Raw genomic sequence first — 20,269 nt, forward strand, 5'->3', positions numbered from 1 at the left:
TCCGATGTTAGTTTATCAACTTAGCTCACTCCGAAAAACAAAGTCCACATGCTGTGGAGCTTAGAACTTACCTACCCCTTCATTCTGTAAGTGGGGGAATAGGTCTAGAATATTGTTCTTTGATTAAGGTAAAAATGTTAGTAAGTCACAGAGATCAGACCAGGACACGACTGTAAGGCTTTCTATTATTTTCTACAATCCTCAAAGAAAGAGCCTGAAATACCAGGCTTCATTATCCAGGGCTTTAGCTAGCCCAGAGGTTAAATCAATTACTCTTAAGAAGAAAAATGATCCAGCTTACGCCTTGGCTTCTGCTATAAAGCATTCCCTAAGTGAGTCAAATAAAGATGCTACAAGGGGCCCCTTGCAAAGCCAAGAGCCTTTCACTAATACAGTCAGATTTTTTTCTGCTTGGATTCATAAATATGGGCAACCGAATTCAATGAGGGCATTCTATGTATGAAGTCCTAATATAGTGTTTCTGGCCATAGTGTAAGTATTATTTATAATTTTATATTCTTCAATACATCCATTATATGAAAGCAAAACTCGATCGTGGTTCACAATGACTGAAATAAGAGATGATAGAAAAAACTTGAGGGTCAAAACACAACAGGAGTTGTAGCTGTTTTAAAATGTTTAAAAGGGGGTGCCTGGGTGGTTCAGTTGGTTGAGCATCTCACTCTAGATTTTGGTTCAGGTCATGATCCCAGGGTCATGCGTGGGATCGAGCCCCATGTCAGGCTCCATGCTGAGCATTGGAGCCTGCTTAAGATTGTCTCTTTCTCTCTCTCTCTCTGCCCCCTCCCCCACTCACGCTCTCTTTCTAAAATAACTAAATAAGTAAATGTTTAAAAGGCAGTTTAAATATGTTATCAAGAGTTCAGTTATAACAAGTTGAAAAGTACTATGTCTCAAAAAGTTTTAACTCATGTCGTAGTTGAATTGCTAAAATGATAGCATTCTCTTTCACTTTTCAGGAGCTTAACTCTACTTCTGTGTAATAGAAATGGTAGACTTTCATATCCTATCTTAAGATAGGTGGCATTATATCACACTTATTATTGACAACCTGTTTATAAAAAGCATCATAAAATAATGACACTGGTAATTTCATATAAAAATATAAAATCAAATGAGAGTACTGACTTGAACAGATGTTTACACATCGATGTTCATAATGAGATTGTTCACAATAGCCAAAAGGTGGAAACACCCAAATGTCCACTGACAGGTGAATGGCTAAACAAAATGTGGTCTATATGTACAGTGGAATATTATTCAGCCTTAAAAAGGAATGAAATTCTGATATATGCTATAGTATGAATGAACCTTGAAAACGTTATAAGTGAAATTAAGCCAGACACAAAAGGATGAATGAATATTATAGGATTCCACTTCTATGAGAGACCTCAAAGAGTCAAATTCATAGAGATAGAAAGTAGAACAGTGGTTACTAGGGGCTGGGAGGAAGGGGGACGGGAAAGAGAAGGTACTGTTTAATGGGTGGAATTACAATTTGGGATAATTAGAAAGTTCTGAGATATACATACGGTGGTGATGGCTGGATAAAACGGGAATGTACTTAATGCCACTAAATTGTGTACTTAAAAGTAGTTAAAATGGTCAATTTTATATTATGTATGTTTTCCTACAATAAAAAAATCAAATGAAAAATACAAAATGGTAAGTTCTTCCATGTTTTGACCCACAGGACATATGCTCAAAAAAATAAAAATAAAAAATAAAAAACAACAGGGGCACCTGGGTGGCTCAGTCAGTTAAGTGACCAACCTCAGCTCAGGTCATGATCTCAGGGTTCCTGAGTTTGAGCCCTGCGTTGGGCTTTGTGCTGACAGCTCAAAGCCTGAAGCCGGCTTCGGATTCTGTGTCTCCCCTCTCTTTCTCTGCCCCCCGCCCCCACTCATGCTCTGTCTCTCAAAAATAAACATTAAAAAAAATAATTAAAAAAATTTAAAAAAAACAAAAAAGCAGTATCACCCACAGCATTTAAAAATACTAATATTTTAATACACATCATCAAATAAAAACAGACTTGGGTTCATCACCCCAAAGCCATATCCTATGTGTTTACTACTATAATAATTCATGTCCACCATGATTACGAGTGATACATCTACATTAAGCACAAGTTCCAATCAAATCTATAGAGAGAAAAGGGAGCTGAAGCAATGGAGCTATGTCAACACACTGACACAGCAACCATCTGTTGACATTACTGTCCTGAATCCAAGGAACCAAAATCATGTGGCAGGGCTGGGAGCTTCCCCTTAGTTGTGAGGTCCTACTTTCCTGTCACAGGGCACTTCTGGAAGGAAGCTCTGCAGTGGCCAGCTCTAAGTACTTGCAGATTTCCTACCGGTCCTACACAGGAAGTCATTCTTCAGTCTCACCTGCATGAGTTCCTGTTATGAGCCCAGGGAGTTGGTGAGTCCAAATCCAGTTCCAGGGAGTGATGTCATCTTGATTGCGCTTTGATCCTGGTGACCCGCTCCCCATCCTGGTGTTGTTGCAGTCCTTCGTCTGAGGTTCAGGTTATAAGGGAACCAGAAGGAAAAAGGGGAAGTAGGAAAATAGAAAAAGAAAAAATGCTTGCACATTTCCTTTGTTTCACTAAAGCATTTTCTGCTTCCATTTATTTCGATGGGAGGACCTAGCTGATGGCAAATGGAAACTGTATAGATGCTCCTAGAGTAGGAATCGACTCTCGATCTCAAAAACTCGGAGGATTAAAAATATGGAAGACTTCTATTATTTCTGATGGCCCCTAACTCCGAAAAAAGTAATTTATTCTTTCATCTTTGGATAAAGTTTAAAAAAAGAGGCATTAATGCTTTTAAAACATTTGTAAATTGTTATAAACAAGGCACGGATGCAGGAGCTATCTTAGCAACATAAAGAAATAACAAATACAAATATTTGTAGATGTATAAATACTCATATACTTTCTATATAATGTTAGGTAGATTAGGAGGTCAAATCTGGAAATCTCATCACTAAGTAATAAAATAGGATTGCCATTCAATTCCATTTACATGAGATCCTTTGGTTCTTAGTATACCAAACCAAAAACCTACAATGAAGTCAAGCATAAGCAGCAGCAGAAATTGCTAACATTCCAAAATGAAAGAAAGGCCCTTCTAAAACAAAGCAAAACAAAAAACTTAAGCAATTAAATAAAGGAGAGATTTCAATTTTTACCATGTTTATTTTATAATCATGATTTCTTTGTCCTTATTAAGTGGATACAATTTGGGGAAATAAATACTCCCTTCCCTTTTTGTTGCATATGTACTAGTGGAGGAAAAGGGAATCGAATATGAGAGAATAGGCAAAGGGCGTAGGGCGCAGAAGGATAAAGTTGAGAGACCGTGAGTGTTTATACGAACCCTTCCATAAGCAGTACCAACCAACCAAGTATAAAGTTGACAACATGAGTTTTCTCTTCACGTGGACTTCAGAAAGCATGAGATAGTATGGAACCACATTCAGCACATATTAATTATACAGCATCATGGTGCGTGTTTTCTATCAGACATGATGTATATATCCTTTTTTTTTCTCACTTTTTAAGCTCCATAGATGACACTATTCATGAAGCACTTTTAGTGTATTATTCGGCAAATATTAATTACGATCATATAAACCAATCTTGCTTAGCAGAAAGCACTATTAGCTGCCATGTAAAGGTCCTCCTTTCAAGTAACACTTAAATGTACACTTGGAGCTTTCAGAGGAAGTTCTTGAAGGGCATTCTTCTTTCAGCTGGGCATACAACCCGTCTGCAACACTAAATGCAGATAAAATAAAGATCAAACCTTTGTTAAAGGTTTGCACATAAAAGCCCCTTGCAAATGTAGCCAGTATCTTGTCCAGAGAGTCATGGTAAAGGAACTGTTCTCTTTCAGCCTTTTTCTTCCCCCGTTTCCTCTAAAGGTCTTTATCCCAATGTCTTGGTGCTCCATAAGTGACTGTGAGGCAGAGCTGCCTCTGTGCTGGAGATGCCTGTCACAGAGAAGATCAGAATGTGCACAGATAACCCTGCATTCTGTTCATCTCATCAGTTCTGCCCAATCCACAGGGGTAAAAAATGGATGAGATTTGATATCTTCAACACCAGCAACTCCAGCACCAAGACGCTCCACAGGGTTGAACTGCAAGAGCTAAAAAAGAAGGACTTAGTGAGTAATAGGAATCCAACTGGTGAATCAAAGGAAAACAAAAATATATGAACGGAAAGAACTGCTCAATTCAACCCCAGTGACAAGTGGACTTGATGACTAGCCAAATGACGAGATTTCCTTGAAAGGGAGCTATGTCTAACACCACTGTAGCTGTGGGGTGGTAGGGGATATCTGCGTTTACGGCTTTCAACTGATTTTTAACATGACCTTGAGTAACTCGCTTTGTTTCTCTCAAGCTCATATAGTATAATAGGACAGTTAATACCCATCAGTTTCCTATTCCAAAGCACATCATGATATTAATTAGATACTGTGCCAAAATCTGAGAGATCCAGTTACTCCTTTCATGGGCATGCTGAAAGAATGTGCCTTGAAACGTTCATGCATCCTCAAATTTTGTTTTCGCAGCTTTACTGAGAGATGATTTATATAGCATAAAATTCATCTGTTGTAAGTGTGCAATTCAATGATTCTTACTTAGTAAATGTAAAAAGTTGTGCAACCATCACACAATCCAGTTCTAGAACACTTTGATCACCCTAAAAAATTTCCTCGTGATGTTTACATTAATCGTCATTTCCATCCCCAGCCCTGGGCAAACAATGATCTGCCTTCTGTCTCTATAAATATGCCCTTTCTGGATATTTCATGTAATTGGACTCATAAAATATGTTGCCTTTTGCAGTTATCTTCTTTCACTTAGCATAATGTTTTTCAGATTCATCCAAGTTGTAGCAGGTATCAAAGCCTGTTCCCTTTTATTTCTGAGTAGCATTCCATTGTTTGGATAGAACATATTTTGTTAATCTACTCACCAGTTAATGGACATGTAGACTTTCCAGGCTGAGGCTATAATGAATAGTATTGCTATTAACTTTCACATATATGTCTTTGTGTAAACATGTCTTCATTTCTCTCAAGGACATTCCTAGGAGTGGAATTGCTGGGTCATGTGGAATATTTGTTTAGCTTTTTAAGAAAGTGCCCAACCTTTCTAAAATAGCTGTGCCATTTTACATTCCCAACAGCAATATATGAGAGTTCCAGTTTCTCTACATGCTCACCAACACTCAATATGGTCTATCTTTTGATTACAGACCTTTTAGTGGGTATTAGAGGCATCTTATTATAATTGTAATTTCTATTCCTTGGTGAGTAATGATGGTGACCATCGTTGGATGGCCTTCGAAGCCTTTCATGTAGCTTCCTTGGTGAATAATTTGCCCATTTTTATATTTACTGAGTTATAAGAGTTCTTTCTTTTTTTTTAAAAAAGATTTTATTTTAAGTGATTACTTAAAATAATCAACTTAAAATAATCAATTACTTAAACCCAACGTGGGGCTCAAACTTACAACCCCAAGATCAAGACTCTCATGTTCTACTGACCTAGCCAGCCAGGTACCACTATAAGAGTTCTTTATATAGTCTGAATACAAGTCCTCATTAGTTACATGATTTGAAATATTTTTTCCATTCTGTGGCTTGTCTTCTCATTTTATGACTGCTATCTTTTGAAGTATAAAAGTTTTTAATTTTAATGAAGCCCACATTATCAATTTTTTTTCTTTTATGGATGTTTTTGGTGTCATATCTAATAACTCTTTGCCTAACCCAAGATCATCAAGATTTTCTCCTATGGTTTCTTCTACAATTTTTAGTTTTGCCTTCCATTTTTCATCTATGAGCTACTTTGAGTTCATTTTTACATATGGTATAAAGTAAGGGTCTTAGTTCATTTTGATTTTAGCATGTGACTTGATTTTCCCAGCAACATTGGTTTAAAAGACTATTTTTCACCATCAAATTCTTTTTGCACCTTTATTGAAAATTAATAGACCATTAATGTAAGGGTTTATTTCTGGATTCTCAATTCCATTCCATTGATCTATATACTTATCTTTCCTCTAATAACACAGTAATTTTCCAGTTTGCTAAGGTGCAAGGTGAGATTTTCATTTGAGACCTTTCTTCTTTTCGGATATAGGAGTTTATAAGCCATAAATTTTCCTTAAGAACTGATTTAGCTGCATCTGATAAATTTTGATATTTTCTGTGTTTTGATTCCATTAAAAACATTTTCTAGCTTCTCTTGAGACTTCTTCTTTGACTCATAGGTTATTTAGAAGTGTGTTTAATTTCCAAATATTTGTGGACTCACCAGATCTCTGAATGAGAATTAAATTGTTATGATCAGAGCATGTTGTATGACTTAAATCTTTTTAAATACTGAAGCTTGTTTTGTGGTATAGCATATGATCTATCTTGGAGAATGTTCCATATACATGTGCTAAGAACGCATTCTGCAATCATTGTTCCATATATGTCAGAGATGTTTGATAATGTTACTAAAGTCTTCTCAGTATCCTTGCTGATTTTCTAATTTACCAAGCATGGGGTATTGAAACCTCCTTTTATTATTATTGGATTGCCTATTTACCCTTCAATTCAGTCAGATTTCACTTCTTATGTATAGAAGCTGTTGGTGCATATGCATCTATTGTACTGACCCTTTTATCCCTATGAAAATTCTTAGTCTCTAGTAAGTCTCTTGTCTTCACAGCTAGTTTGCTGGTATTTAATAGAGCCACTTCAGCTCTCTTATGGTTACCATTTACATGGTTTATCTCTTCCCATCCTTTTTCTTTTAACCTATTTGTGTCTCTCATACACAGAAGATAATTGAATCTTACTTTTTTTTTAATCCAGTTTAATAACCTCTGCCTTTTGTTTGTCATGTTTAAACATTCATATTTCATTGTACTTATTGGTGTGGTGGGTTTACATTTGCCATTTTGCCACTTGTTTTCTACATCTACTGTCTTTTTTTGTTACTCTTTTACAGCTGTCTTTCGTATCAATACTTTTTATTGTACTATTTCAGTTCCTCTATTAATTTTCCTTTACTATATATTTTTTTAATGGTTGCTGTAAGGATTACAATATGCATCTCAATTTATCACAATCTACTTCAGATTAATACCAACTTAATGAAGGTGAAATGTAGAAACTTTGCTCCATTATAGCTCCATTCCTTCTGCCCTTTGTCTATCATTGTCATATACGTAATATATTACTTCTGGATGTTATAAACTCAACAGCACAGTGTTATAATTATTGTTTCATATAATCTTACGTCTTTTAAAAGAAGTTGAGAAGAAAAATGAGGAAAAAATAGTCTTCTTCAGTGACTCATGTTTTACCATTCCAGTTCTCTTCATTTCCTCCTAGAAATTCAAGTTACTATGTGGTGTGATTTCCTTTCAGCCTGAAGGATTTCCTGCATTATTTCTTGTAAGGCAAGTCTAGCAATGAATTCCCTTAGTCTTTATTTGGGACTTTCTTTATTTCATCTTCATTTTTGAAGGATAATTTTGCTGGATAGAGAATTCTTGGTTGATGGTTACTTCCTTTCAGCACTTTGCGTATGTCACTTCACTGTCTTCTGCCTCCCACTGGTATTACTATTATTATTTTTTTAATGTTTATTTATTTTTTAGAGAGAGAGACAAACAGAGCACAATCAGGGGAGGAACAGAGAGAGAGAGGGAGACACAGAATCCAAAGCAGGCTCCAGGCTCGGAGCTGACAGCACAGAGCCCGACGCAGGGCTCGAACTCATGAACCATGAGATCAAGACCTGAGTCAAAGTCGGACACTTAACTGACTGAGCCACCCAGGTGCCCCTTATGATTATTATTATTATTATTATTATTGAGGTATAACTGACATACAATGTTATATTAGTTTCAAGCATATGACACATTGCTTCAGCAATCTGACTTTACTCAATGCTTATCACAGTAGTGTAGTCACCATTTGTCACCATACAGTATTATTTACTATATTCCCTATACAGTATTTTTCATTTCCGTGACTTGTTTATTTTATAACTTAAAGTGTAAACTGTCTTCCATCATTTTTAATGGGAAGTCAGACATTAATGTTTCCTTGTATACAATGAGCGCTTTCTCTTTTGCTGCTTTCAAGAGCGTCCTCTTTGTTTTTGTCTTTCAACAATTTGACCAGGTATACCTTCCTAATTAAAGTCCATTGAGCTTCTTGGATGCATATCAATGTTTTTTTTACCAAATTTGGGATGTTTTTAGCCATTACATTTCCAAATACTTTTGTTTCCCCTTTCTCTCTTTCCTCTCATTCTGGGACTCCCTGGTATATTTGATATTGTCTTACAGGTTTGTGTAGCCCTGTTCTTTTTCTTCAAATTTTGGGGCATCTTTTTTACAGATTTGATTATTTCTATCATTCTATCTTCAAGTTAATTGTTTCTTCCTTCATCTATCTCAAATTTGCTATAGATACGCTCTAATGAATTCCACCCCCTCCCCCCAGTGATTCTTCATTTCAATTATTGTACTTTTCAACTTGAGAATTTTGGGTCTTTTTTTATATATACTTTATATCTCCTCATCAAGAATTTCTATTTGTTGATTCATTGTTGTCATACTTTTCTTTAATTCTTTAAACATGGCTTCCTTCAGTTTTTGAACATACTTATAATAACCACTTTGAAATCTGTTAAATCCAACCTGGGGACATTTAAAGTCAATTTCTACTGACCACTTTTTTCCCTGCACATGAGTCACACTTTTTTGTTTCTGTGTGTATCATATAATATTTGTTGAAAATGGGATATTTTGAATTTTTTTTTAATTTTTTTTTTTTAACGTTTATTTATTTTTGAGACAGAGAGAGACAGAGCATGAACAGGGGAGGGGCAGAGAGAGAGGGAGACACAGAATCGGAAGCAGGTTCCAGGCTCTGAGCCATCAGCCCAGAGCCCGACGCGGGGCTCGAACTCACGGACCGTGAGATCGTGACCTGAGCTGAAGTCAGACGCTTAACCGACTGAGCCACCCAGGTGCCCCGAAAATGGGATATTTTGGATGATATATTTTAGCAACTCTAGAGCCTGACTTTGTTCCCAAGAAGACTGTTATCATGGCAGTTGGTTGGTTTGTTCTTTGTTAACTTGTTTCAGCTAGATCTGTATAGCTGTTTCTCCCACCACATTGTTACAAGCAGCTGTTGCTATCTCTGCTCATTCTTTTGTTTTTATTTTTGAGCTTCACTTCCTGGGGATCATCCTGTGTCTGCATAGCTTAAGTGTTCAACCTGTGATTGAAAAGAGGTTATATTCAAATACCTGAGCCCCTAAAGCTTGTCATCTGCTGATGTGTAGGAGAACACAGTTAAAATTTAGGACACTTACAAATCTCCCTTGGTTTTTACTTTCAACTGGGACCTTTCCTTGTTCCTGTACACACGCATGCAACCTCACAGTTGGCCCTCATGGCCTGCTTCAATCTGGAAGAAACTTCACACCTGACAAGCAGGGAAAAGAGAGTAGCCCAGGCAAAAATGCCACAGACTCCCACTCTTTCCCAAAGTTTGGTTGTTTTTCAAGCATAAACACTTTTCAGATTGTCCTGTCCCTTTGATCAATTTCCAGAGCACTGAAATGGCTGTTTTTGCCAATTCTGTCTAATGTTATAACTTCCTTTCTCAAGAGAGAATTTGCCACCTTCCTCATATGGCTATAGCCATTCAAATTTGAGAATATTCCTACAGTAAATCTTTTTTTTTTTTTTCCCCCACAGAATTTAACCAACTGCAACTGTAAATCTTTAAATGACTTCTTTACATTAATGTTTCTATGCATTTAGGACATCCCACTATTCAAATTCAACCAAAATTTCTGTTTCTTCTCTTTTTATTTTTATTTCTGTTTTCTCTTTCATTCATGATTAATTCAGTTATTTGTATGAAAAATACCAATTGATTTCCTATTATGTGCCAGTCCACTATTTTTTTAGGCCTTTTCACCTGTATCACCAGCAGCGGCCTCACTCTTAACATTAGTAGCCCTATAATTCAACACATGCTTCAGCAAATACAAATTACTATATATTATGAAACACTGCCCTATCAGTACTAATGATAAACGTTTATGTGACACTTATTGTACACCAGGCATTATTTTAAGTGCTTAACATAGGTCAATTAATTTAATTCACAACTCTATGAATAACTACTATTCGATTCTCTCTATAGATGAGAGAACACAGATTCAGAGAAATTAAGTAACTTATTTAAGATCATACAAGTAGTAAGTAGCAAAGACAAGATTTGAATTTAGGCACTGCAGCTCTAGAATGCATGCTCTTAAACATAACATTACACTGCCTCATGAGTATGTAATCTGCAAATGCCAAGAATCTATTCACTTTAATATTACCAAACACACAGGGGCATGAAGCATATACTTCAAAAGACTGTATTCAATCTTTTTATCTGAGATTATTGTATCTAGCATTCAAAATCACTATTTATTAAAGCTAACTGTTCAAAAAATTTTTATATTAGATGTTGCTAAATCGTGTTAAGTGAAAAGCTGCTATTATAAAACAAACACTGTTAAGAATATCCCAAATGTATCAAATCCATTTTCAAAATCTGACAATCCATGTCTAACTGATTGAAATGTGGAAGGCATCACACAATTTAATATAAATTTAAAATATCAAACAGTGGTAAGAATTAAATATAACTATAGCATATTTTTATATATTTCGGTACACATAATAACATGTGAAAGTTCTTTCTTCTTGGGGCATTTGGGTGGCTCAGTTGGTTAAGCGTTCAACTCTTGATTTCGGCTCAGGTCGTGATCTCACGGATTATGAGTTCGAGCCCCACATCAGACTGCACTGACAGTGTGGAGCCTGCTTGGGATTCTTTCTCTCTCTGACCCTCCCCCACTCATGCACACACATGCACTCTTGCTCTCTTTCTCAAAAATTAATAAACTTTTTTTAAAAAGTTCTTTCTTGTTACAATTGGCTTTTCCACTCCCATTCTTTCCAAAACATGACCTCATTATGAAATTCCAATAAAGGTTCCAATTTTGCCTATTACTAAAGTCAATTTAATTAGTTCATGAACTTTGCTACAAATTTGCAAATACAAATTTATAGGACTAAAGTCAATTTAATTAGTTCATGAACTTTGCTACAAATTTGCAAATACAAATTTATAGGCAAAAATATAATTATTTTACCCATGACTATCTTGTTTATCCTGCCATTTTATTTACTTATTTCTTAAAGTTTATTTACTTATTTTGAGAGAGAGGGAGAGTGACAGAGTGAGAGAGAGAGAGAGAGAGAGAGAGAGAGAGTGAAAGCAGGGGAGGGGCCCAGAGGGAGAGAGAGAGAATCCTAAGCAGGCTCTACACAGTCATGCAGAGCCCAATGAGGGGCTGAAACTCCTGAACTACAAGATCATGACCTGAGCCAAAATCAAGAGTCACCGCTTAACCAACTGAGCCAACTAAGCTACCCAGGTGCCCCTATCCTGCCATTTTAAATACTATACCAGCCTCAAGAGAGACCACATAAAGATTCTATTGCTCAAGCAAATGTGTCAGCCAGTGGCAAAACCAAAAAGAGTCACTGCCAGCCTCCTTCCTCCTAAAGAATGTTCAGGCAGTAAAGTTAAGCAATGAAGACACAAAAATTTGTTTTGAAGGACTTTTTCTCATGTAACATTTTTCAAGTGACAAAAGAACTGTGTCATAATTAACTAAATATACACTGTGAAGTACAAACATACATGTTCTGAGGGTTTGTAAAATGTAAGCATATTCTTTTTAATTGCATTTAAAATGTAACTATGTCTACTCTAGCACCATTCATGTGACTGAGATGACTGAACAACAGGTACAGGGGATTATGAAGTCTAGGAAGAAAGCAAGGAGCTAGAAGTCCAAAGAGGGGAAAATCTCCCCAAAGCAGAATAATTATTTCCATATAAATCATTTTGTGATTTTTTAAAAAAGTGACCCCTATGACCTGTGAGGTAGTGGAAGAGGAAAAGTCAAAATGACAAATTGCTAATCATGTCAAGAGACCCCTTTTCCCTTTCCTGATGATGTTTCCTCAACATGAATGGTAGTTTCCTTAGGCCAATGACAGAATGCTGATTTACTATATAATATAGACATATCTGTATTGGGGGATTTAAGATTTAACATACTTTAGGCCAAGATTCCTTTATAACATACCTTCCCATAAAGACAGGAGCAGCAGGCCTTTATAAATTAATGCAGGGAATTCTATTCTCAGTATTATATAACAACAACTTTAAGGTGAGAAACAAAAAAATAGCATTTGCTAGCCTTCCTCAAATTATTTACAAAACAAATATTTGGAATTTATCATGTTGTGCCACAACAAATAAGATGAAATCAAATGAGTAGCTGTCCTTTTTTCCCCATTAGAATGAAATGCGTTCTGTGTCTTTGCATTACCTCTTAATCCTTTTGCAAAGTGCTCAATGGTATTCGCACCTCATTATTTCCAACCTGGTTATGTTTCTTTCTGTGTTATATTCCCCGGAAAAATTTAATCTTCCTGAAGCACAACTCTGATCCTTTTATCTTCTGCCCCGAAACTCCAAATATCCATTATTATTTTTTTTATTTATTTATTTACTTACTTACTTACTTACTTACTTACTTATTTATTTTTGCTGAATTGAATAGAATCACTCTTCCCTGGTTATCATGATAAAAGAACCTCATAAGAGAACTCCAACTTACCTTTCCACATTCATCTAGTACTATGACTCATTCCTACATTTATGCCTCCACTCCAGATAAGCCAAGCTTTTGATTTCCTAATTTGGGTCTTTTGGACCAATCTTTTCCTTGCTGAAGCTGTTCGATCCACCCAGCTACTTCCCCAACATCCCACCTTGTCATGCCAAAATTTGAGGGCTCCACAAAAATATCATTCACTACATAAAAACTTTCCTAATACTATCACCGTATCAGTTATAACCCCTCCTTATCTTAACTGGCCAAGTATTTTTTAAGCCTCTGACAGCTTTTATCAAACCCATCAGTGATACAGTTACTTGTCAGTCTTACCTCTATAGCTTATAGCACTATGTCTTGCCCATATTTGTGCATGTATTTGTTGAATGGAACCCAAATCACTCACTACTCTTCAAGAAAATACTAGGTCATTCTCTTCTTAATATATTCTCTCCTCCCCTTTTTCCTTTTTTTTTTTTAAGTTTCGTTTTCTCTGATTAGAAAAATAATAATTCAGGTTTCATGAAACAAAAATGTTAGTTCTTGAACTTTTTCAAGTAACTTTCCCCCTTACGTTTCTCATAAAACTATAAGGATCCTAGGCCTGACAATTCTTGCTGATTTGCTGTGTGCCCATCTTACCCAATGCTGACAACCCTCAGCAGACTCACCAAAACTCACTATTCAAAACTAGAGGAACATTTTCAATGTGGGGAATCAATTTAAGAAGCTCACTAGAGTTCCAAGCCTACCTCTGAGATACTGAACTTTAATTATCAATAGTCTCTTTCTTTAAAGCCACCGAAAATGCATTAACTGACATCAATGCCCAACTTCCATCGATGAAGCTAGGAGTAATCGAACTCCGCAAGATTTTCTAACACCACTTTTCTGCAAAGCAACCTGAACTGCCTATTCCTAAGTTTCTAAATATGAATTAGAGATTAAAAATAGCCATTTAAAAAAAGAAAGAAAATAACCATTCATATGGTTAAAAAATGGAATAGCAAAAACAAGAGCAGCTCCAGACAAGCTAAAAATGATACTTAAATCTCACACCTATATAAATATATGGAATTAATTAAACATTAGCCTAGATTTTTGAGAAAAAAACACTGAAATACCAATAAGTTTTAACTGTTCTCTCTGACCTCACTAACACTTAAATAAAAGCAGAGGCCTAACCATGCACAGTATTAGTTCTGAATGTGTAATTAGTAATGAGTCTTTCTTGCCCAAAACTAATTTCTTTAAGGTTTTGGAGCTATGTAGTCAGCTAATTTGCGTGGTTGATATGCTTGGTCAATATAGGTCAATTAAATTACCTGTTGTATGAGTGAGCGAGCCTCTTCAGAGACACATTCTGGCATGTTCAAAGTAGTGTGAGTATTTATTCCTGCTGGATGGCACTCAACCAGAGTCTGAAACAATCAATCAGGTACACTTCTTATCCCAAATAACATCATTTCTGTTCTATCACAGGATTTATGGACAGCAAAGTACAGAAAGCTTAACAACCATCTTCACTGGGGGTGTAGTGATCAACACAGCGTCGCCTAAGCAGTTTAGGACAAGGGCCACGAGATACAGAATATCTAACAGAAATGAAGGCAGTCATCAACATCACATCATAAGCTTAGGCTTCTAGCCCTTTTCCCTTAGTTATACAGTGAACAGCTCATAATAGAAAAGCTAACATTACACAAGAAAACTAAAAAGGGAGTTGGTATCTCTGATTTTTTAATGGTCTTAAAAACCTTCTAAGTTTAGAACTGGTTAATAATAATGATTTCTACATTTATGGCACTTTATGATTTAATTGTATGTGTAGGTGATTTGTAACAATCCACAACAATCTTAAGAGTTCAGCATTACCTGCATATTTACGGTAGAGGACTGACTACTTAGAAAAGTACTACTGCTCATTTCCTCTGTTTTCCTCCCAGGAGGCAGTGTGCACAACACTCTATTAAAGTCTATTAACCTCAAACATCTTACTTAAAAGTTATTGATCAGAGGGAGTATAAATTCTGTCCTTAAGCCAGAACAGATAGGAAAAATTTAGTGTTGAGAATAAAGCTAATGTTACCTTTTATATCTACATTAATTTTCTAAAATGAGAATTCCCTCCTGGTTTCCAGCAAGATGTTTAAAAACATCCAGAGAATTCTAATACATCCTTACATGAATGTTACAGACTTAACGCCGTTGAAACTGCATCATAGAAAATGGAGAGAAAGAACGTTTAGTCATCTTTCTGCACACTCACACTATGATTTAATGGAATCTGATCGTTTAGTCAATGTAATACAATCCACTTTTTTAAAAAATCTGGAATCTTGATAAACTTCCATTTTTCTGCTTTTCTTTTTTATATCGAAGGTTTCCCTATTTCCTCCCTGATCTAACAACTGAAGGCAAAGGCTAAATGTTCTCAATTTGAAATCCAGGTAGCATCTGGGTAAATTTATTAAATGTCCAGGTCACTGCTCACCTTGCCAGTAAGAAGTTCAAAGAGAACAGCACCCAAACTCCACCAATCACACGCTTCCGTTTCTTCTGTGATTGCTCCAACCTCTAAACACACCAAAAAAGGTTGATATTAAAATTCCAAAGGTCAATTCAACTTTCAAAATTAACATGTATTAGCAAGGTGACCTTTTTAATGCTGAGAGAGCATATACTAAATACTACTGGGCTTTCAAAATTCCTGAAAGTTACTTATCCCCTTTGGTCACCTACTGTGGTTGCATTTTTTTTTTTTTTTTTGATGCAGTCATATATTAAACTGAGACATTTGTTCTTTAGTTGATAGAGGGACACCTTCAAGAAGCTACACTTAAAAGTTATATGAATCTACGAGATCAGCATTTTGCTTAATTTTTCAAATTCAAGAAAGTAGAGCCAACTCTACCTCAGGGGTCATTTTTTGTTTTAGAAATAAAGGCTCTAGGTTCAGAAGGGACTTCAAAAATTATTTAAACCAGTAATTATCCTTTTAATTATAGATTAGAAACCAGAGAGGTGAAATGCCTTGTCCAATGTCATATAGTAAATCAGTAGCAGAACTAAAACCTGATTTATAGTACCATCCCTTTCCTACATAATCAATTGTTTTCAACTGAAGAAGGAGCATGTGAAATGCAACTTTACCCATGTTGATATTTAGAAGTACACACAGACAGGTTAAAGCATTAAGCCCTAAAACTACCGGTTAAGGTAAGGGTGTGTTCAGGATACCCACAAATATCAACACAGTTTTGTCTGCGTTGTCCCTGAAGTTCCTGAAATGTAACAGTTTTCAGGTATCACCTTGCAGGTTTCCCCACAACTCAGCAACTGCTCCTCACTTCACCAGTTCTTGTAGGGCTTGTAGCCCTCGTAGCCCTTGGGTCATGTTTGATGCCTTCCTGTCCTTTCCTAAAGACATTCAATTAGTCACCAAGCCTGTCAATGTTTGCCCTTTCACTTCCATTTGGCCAACAAAACATGTTTATTATTCATGTGCAGGGTAACCCACAAATCATAAAAATACTGTTCAAAAGTTTTTAAGTAGTTAGGTTGGAACTTGGAAGTAACTGAAGTGATGCTCACGTGCCCAGCCTTTTAACCAACACTTAGTAAATCTACTGGGGGGAAGAAGCACAAACTCACAAAACAGCTTTAGCTTTAAGTCTTGGAGCAAAGGTCAGGTGGACCGGAAAAAGAAAACAGGGGCGCCTGGGTGGCTCAGTTGACTGGGTATCCAACTTTGGCTCAGGTCATGATCTCATGGTTCATGAGTTCGAGTCCAGCGTTGGGCTCTGTGCTGACAGCTCAGAGCCTGGAACCTGCTTCAGATTCTGTGTCTCTGGCTCTCTCTGCCCCTCCCCCACTCACACTTTGTCTTTCTCTCTCTCAAAAATAAACATTAAAAATTGAAAGAAAAAGAAAACAGAGCCACTCCTATGAAAATACTGAAATTCTTCCTATTCAGCATCTTCGTTCATATCCTGGCACCTACCCTCTTCTTCTGGAACTCAAGTGGTCTGTGGAGAACTACATCCCTTCACACGAGCTCCTGCCCAGGCCTTCCTCTCATGACATGCTCCGTGCCAAATCGCAACCTCCGTCCTCGAACTAGCTGCTCTCAGCCAGGTGGTACAAAGCAAACATAGATATTTAACTACTTGAAATATTGTGTGAATGACCAAAAGTCTCCTAGTCCTCCTGATGCCACATGCATCTAGGAAATAGCAGCTTGCTTGAAAAACTGAGAACTATTTATCTAACAATAGAGACTTAATTATATATGCATCGTATATATATTTGCATAATGTGTGTATGTGTATGTAAACACACACACACATCAATATGATGGAATACTATTACACGAGCATTTTATTTTATTTTATTTTTTTTTGATTTTTTTTTTTTTTCAACGTTTTTTATTTATTTTTGGGACAGAGAGAGACAGAGCATGGACGGGGGAGGGGCAGAGAGAGAGGGAGACACAGAATCGGAAACAGGCTCCAGGCTCCGAGCCATCAGCCCAGAGCCTGACGCGGGGATCGAACTCACGGACCGCGAGATCGTGACCTGGCTGAAGTCGGACGCTTAACTGACTGCGCCACCCAGGCGCCCCTACACGAGCATTTTAAATGATATATTCATGCAAAGTTTAAGCCTATAAGTAAATGGGTATATTAAATTTTAAAAAACAAGCTAGAAAACAATAGAATTCTAATTTTAGAAGTATATGTTTGAAAAAAAGACTAGTGAGAAAATACGACAAAATATTTTAGTGATTTACCTCTGAGGTGGGGAGATGTTTATTTTCATGCTTATACTTATGAACCTACCTGAACAGCTAGCTAAGTTGTGCATTTGAAAGAGATGACATGAAACCATTCGCCTGTGCTGGTGCAAGAAGATGAAGCTATGCAGGCCAGTCCTCCCTAAGAGTCCGCCTACGTCCTTTCCCCACAGCAGAAATGTATTATATACCAGAGAGAGCAATGGACTAGATATCAGGAGTCCTGGGTTAAGGGCCCTGAGGAATTCACTTGATCTCATCCAGAACAGAGGGTTGGAAGAAGGTTAGATCTGAGGGCCTGTCAGCTAAATTTAGCTCTAAACTCTATGATTTTGATACTCAAGGATTTTCTAAAATAGTGATTCTCTTAAAGGACAACTCCTTGGGAGATCTCATTCAAAGTATTTATGCTGCCTTTCCCAGATTCAAATTCACTGCCCCCACTCATTTCCCAACCTCCCTGTAGAGAGCCTCTGTCACCTTCAGAAGCATGCTCTAGAAACTTTAGGAAGGGTGTAAGTTATTAGAAACTTAAGAAAACTAAAAAAAAAACAAAACAAAACAAAAATAAACAAACAAGCAAAAACCCCATAGTCTAGTCATCAAATATAACTTTTTGCACATTTCCTTCCAGTCTAAAGCAAGCAATGGACTACATCATTTCCCTGTCCAAAATTCTGAAATGGCTTCTCCCTGACCATTAAGTAACGTTTAGATGCCTTGCTTACTCAGGCATGTATATATCCCGGCCTCCGTAATGAGTCTCAACCTATCATATTCATTCAACCAACATACATAAGCAGTACGAACTAGGCACTATGCTGGGTGCTATTCTTCCACATAACTCCATCAGCTGGCTACATTGCTAAATCATGCGAAACGAAAATCAAGGTTAGCATAGTTAATGGTTTCATTATTTTAGTATCTTTTTGTTCAAGAATTTATTATTCTATGTTCTTCAATCGTATAGTAGGAAGTATATATTTCTTAGTTTTGTAAAGGCGCTATCTGTTCACAGCTCAAGACCCAAAATGACTGATCAGCCATCAAGTCTCACATTCCATGTATGAATGTTGCCTTGCTCACAGTAGGCACATATTGCAATAATGACAGTTACAACAATGAAACAGCACCTAACATTTATTCACTGCTTACTATGTGTAAGGACTGTTCAACATTTTATGCAAATGATTTTAAATTTCCAAACTTACAGAGAACTTAAGTAAGTTCTTATGATGACCTTGGAGGAGCAAGAATATTGCATTTGTGTGTCCAGGGAAGAGGAACATCTGACCCAATCAGCTCAAAGAAAATTGTGAAAGTTAATGAGATAGTTTTACAGGGTCTAACAACACACCCTAAGGAGCTCTAGACTAGCGCCACACTCCAAGCCTCTGCTCATGAAGGTTTCCTACTAGAATTGAGCAGAGGGCTGCTGAGGTAAGTCTATGTAATACAATCAATGGCTAACATAATTTATAAAGGCACCTTTTTATTCAGTGAAAAGTCCAAAGTGCCATCGCCAGTGTACCCTACCCAAGTGAAAGCTACCAGGTTATGTCTGTTTCCCGTATCACTGCTGGGAATGTGCACTGGGTGAAATGTACCACTATTGGGGGAAAAGGGGCAATGGGTGGTCCCTGAAGTTACCAGATAAGCATAGTACATCTTCCTGAGCATCAAAGGATTTCATATATGGGGGGGTGGGGGGGGTGGGGGGTGGAGGAGGGAGGAGGATATTGTTTTACTATTAAGGGAAACACAGATCTATTCAGGGACCACAATGTAAAATTTGCATGGATTTACAAGCTAAACAGACTTCAGAGAAACTTCAGGATCATATTTCACTCGTCCCCCGGGGTACCCATTCCATACCACCTCTACAGTCAGAGGTACTCAGGTAGAAAAGTTTGAGAGGTACGTCATGAGACAGACAACGTGTATCCCTTTACTGGTTTCCATGAATTTGCTCAACTAAGGACTCTAAGAACTAGGTTCATTAGTTTTATGCTGCTTTGAAATCCCTCTCAATTTTCTGCCAAAGAAAGATAAATAAACAGGTAAATAATGACCAACACACTGCTTCAGATGTGGATTATCACAGTGTTTGGTGGGCCCCAATCTAAGTGAGGCAACACAGGCAGTACAGTACCAAGAGACCCACCCAGGTCCTAAAGCCAATTACTTCCCACTCTTCCCTTGGCTTGCTCTTCCGTCCAGGAGGCACCTGCCAACTTTAGTCTACTTCTTGTGTCCCCCATTTCTTTCTCCATCTGTCCTTGATCTTCCCCTCTTCTTTCTTCCACTGACAGCTGGCTTCTTTTCCTCTCCCCTTACTTCCTCTTTCTTCCCTCCCCTTGGTTGTCAATTGTTCAAGCTTTCTGACTTCAGGTCTAGAGAGACTGCTGACATCCACTCTAAGAAAAACTGCTTCTGAAAGGATGAAGGTGCCTAGGCTGAATGCCATCTTTATTCTGATTGGGCCAGTAAAGAAGGATAACAACTTTGAAAAGGCTTTTTTTTTTTTTTTTCATGGAAATCTGGAAATAAAGACACCAAACAGGTTTTAAATCCACCCCCTTAACAATGCAGCTTGAAGCTCTTCAAAATGACTTTATATTAAGCAGGGATTCATTAATTAATGTGAAA

At 37.0% G+C, this 20,269-nt stretch overlaps 1 protein-coding gene across 11 annotated transcripts in view; it reads right to left on the bottom strand.

The window, feature by feature from the left end:
- The window catches only part of RPS6KC1 (ribosomal protein S6 kinase C1), a 321,171-nt gene that overhangs the window by 136,643 nt on the left and 164,259 nt on the right, over positions 1 to 20,269 (bottom strand). For 6 of the 11 annotated variants that reach the window (XM_058700929.1, XM_058700930.1, XM_058700928.1 and 3 more), the window contains exons 13-15: positions 15,320 to 15,402; positions 14,151 to 14,246; positions 2,415 to 2,544 (exon numbers count right to left, since the gene is read on the bottom strand). In XM_058700929.1, coding sequence (XP_058556912.1) covers positions 2,415 to 2,544; positions 14,151 to 14,246; positions 15,320 to 15,402 — 309 coding nt within the window. Of the gene's footprint in view, positions 1 to 2,414; positions 2,545 to 3,209; positions 4,185 to 8,954; positions 9,342 to 9,385; positions 9,552 to 14,150; positions 14,247 to 15,319; positions 15,403 to 20,269 lie in introns of those variants that run through there. The other 5 variants (XM_058700934.1, XM_058700932.1, XM_058700933.1 and 2 more) reach the window with 4 other exon arrangements.

Source organism: Neofelis nebulosa, chromosome 15, assembly GCF_028018385.1.
Source record: "Neofelis nebulosa isolate mNeoNeb1 chromosome 15, mNeoNeb1.pri, whole genome shotgun sequence".
Classification (NCBI taxonomy): domain Eukaryota; kingdom Metazoa; phylum Chordata; class Mammalia; order Carnivora; family Felidae; genus Neofelis; species Neofelis nebulosa.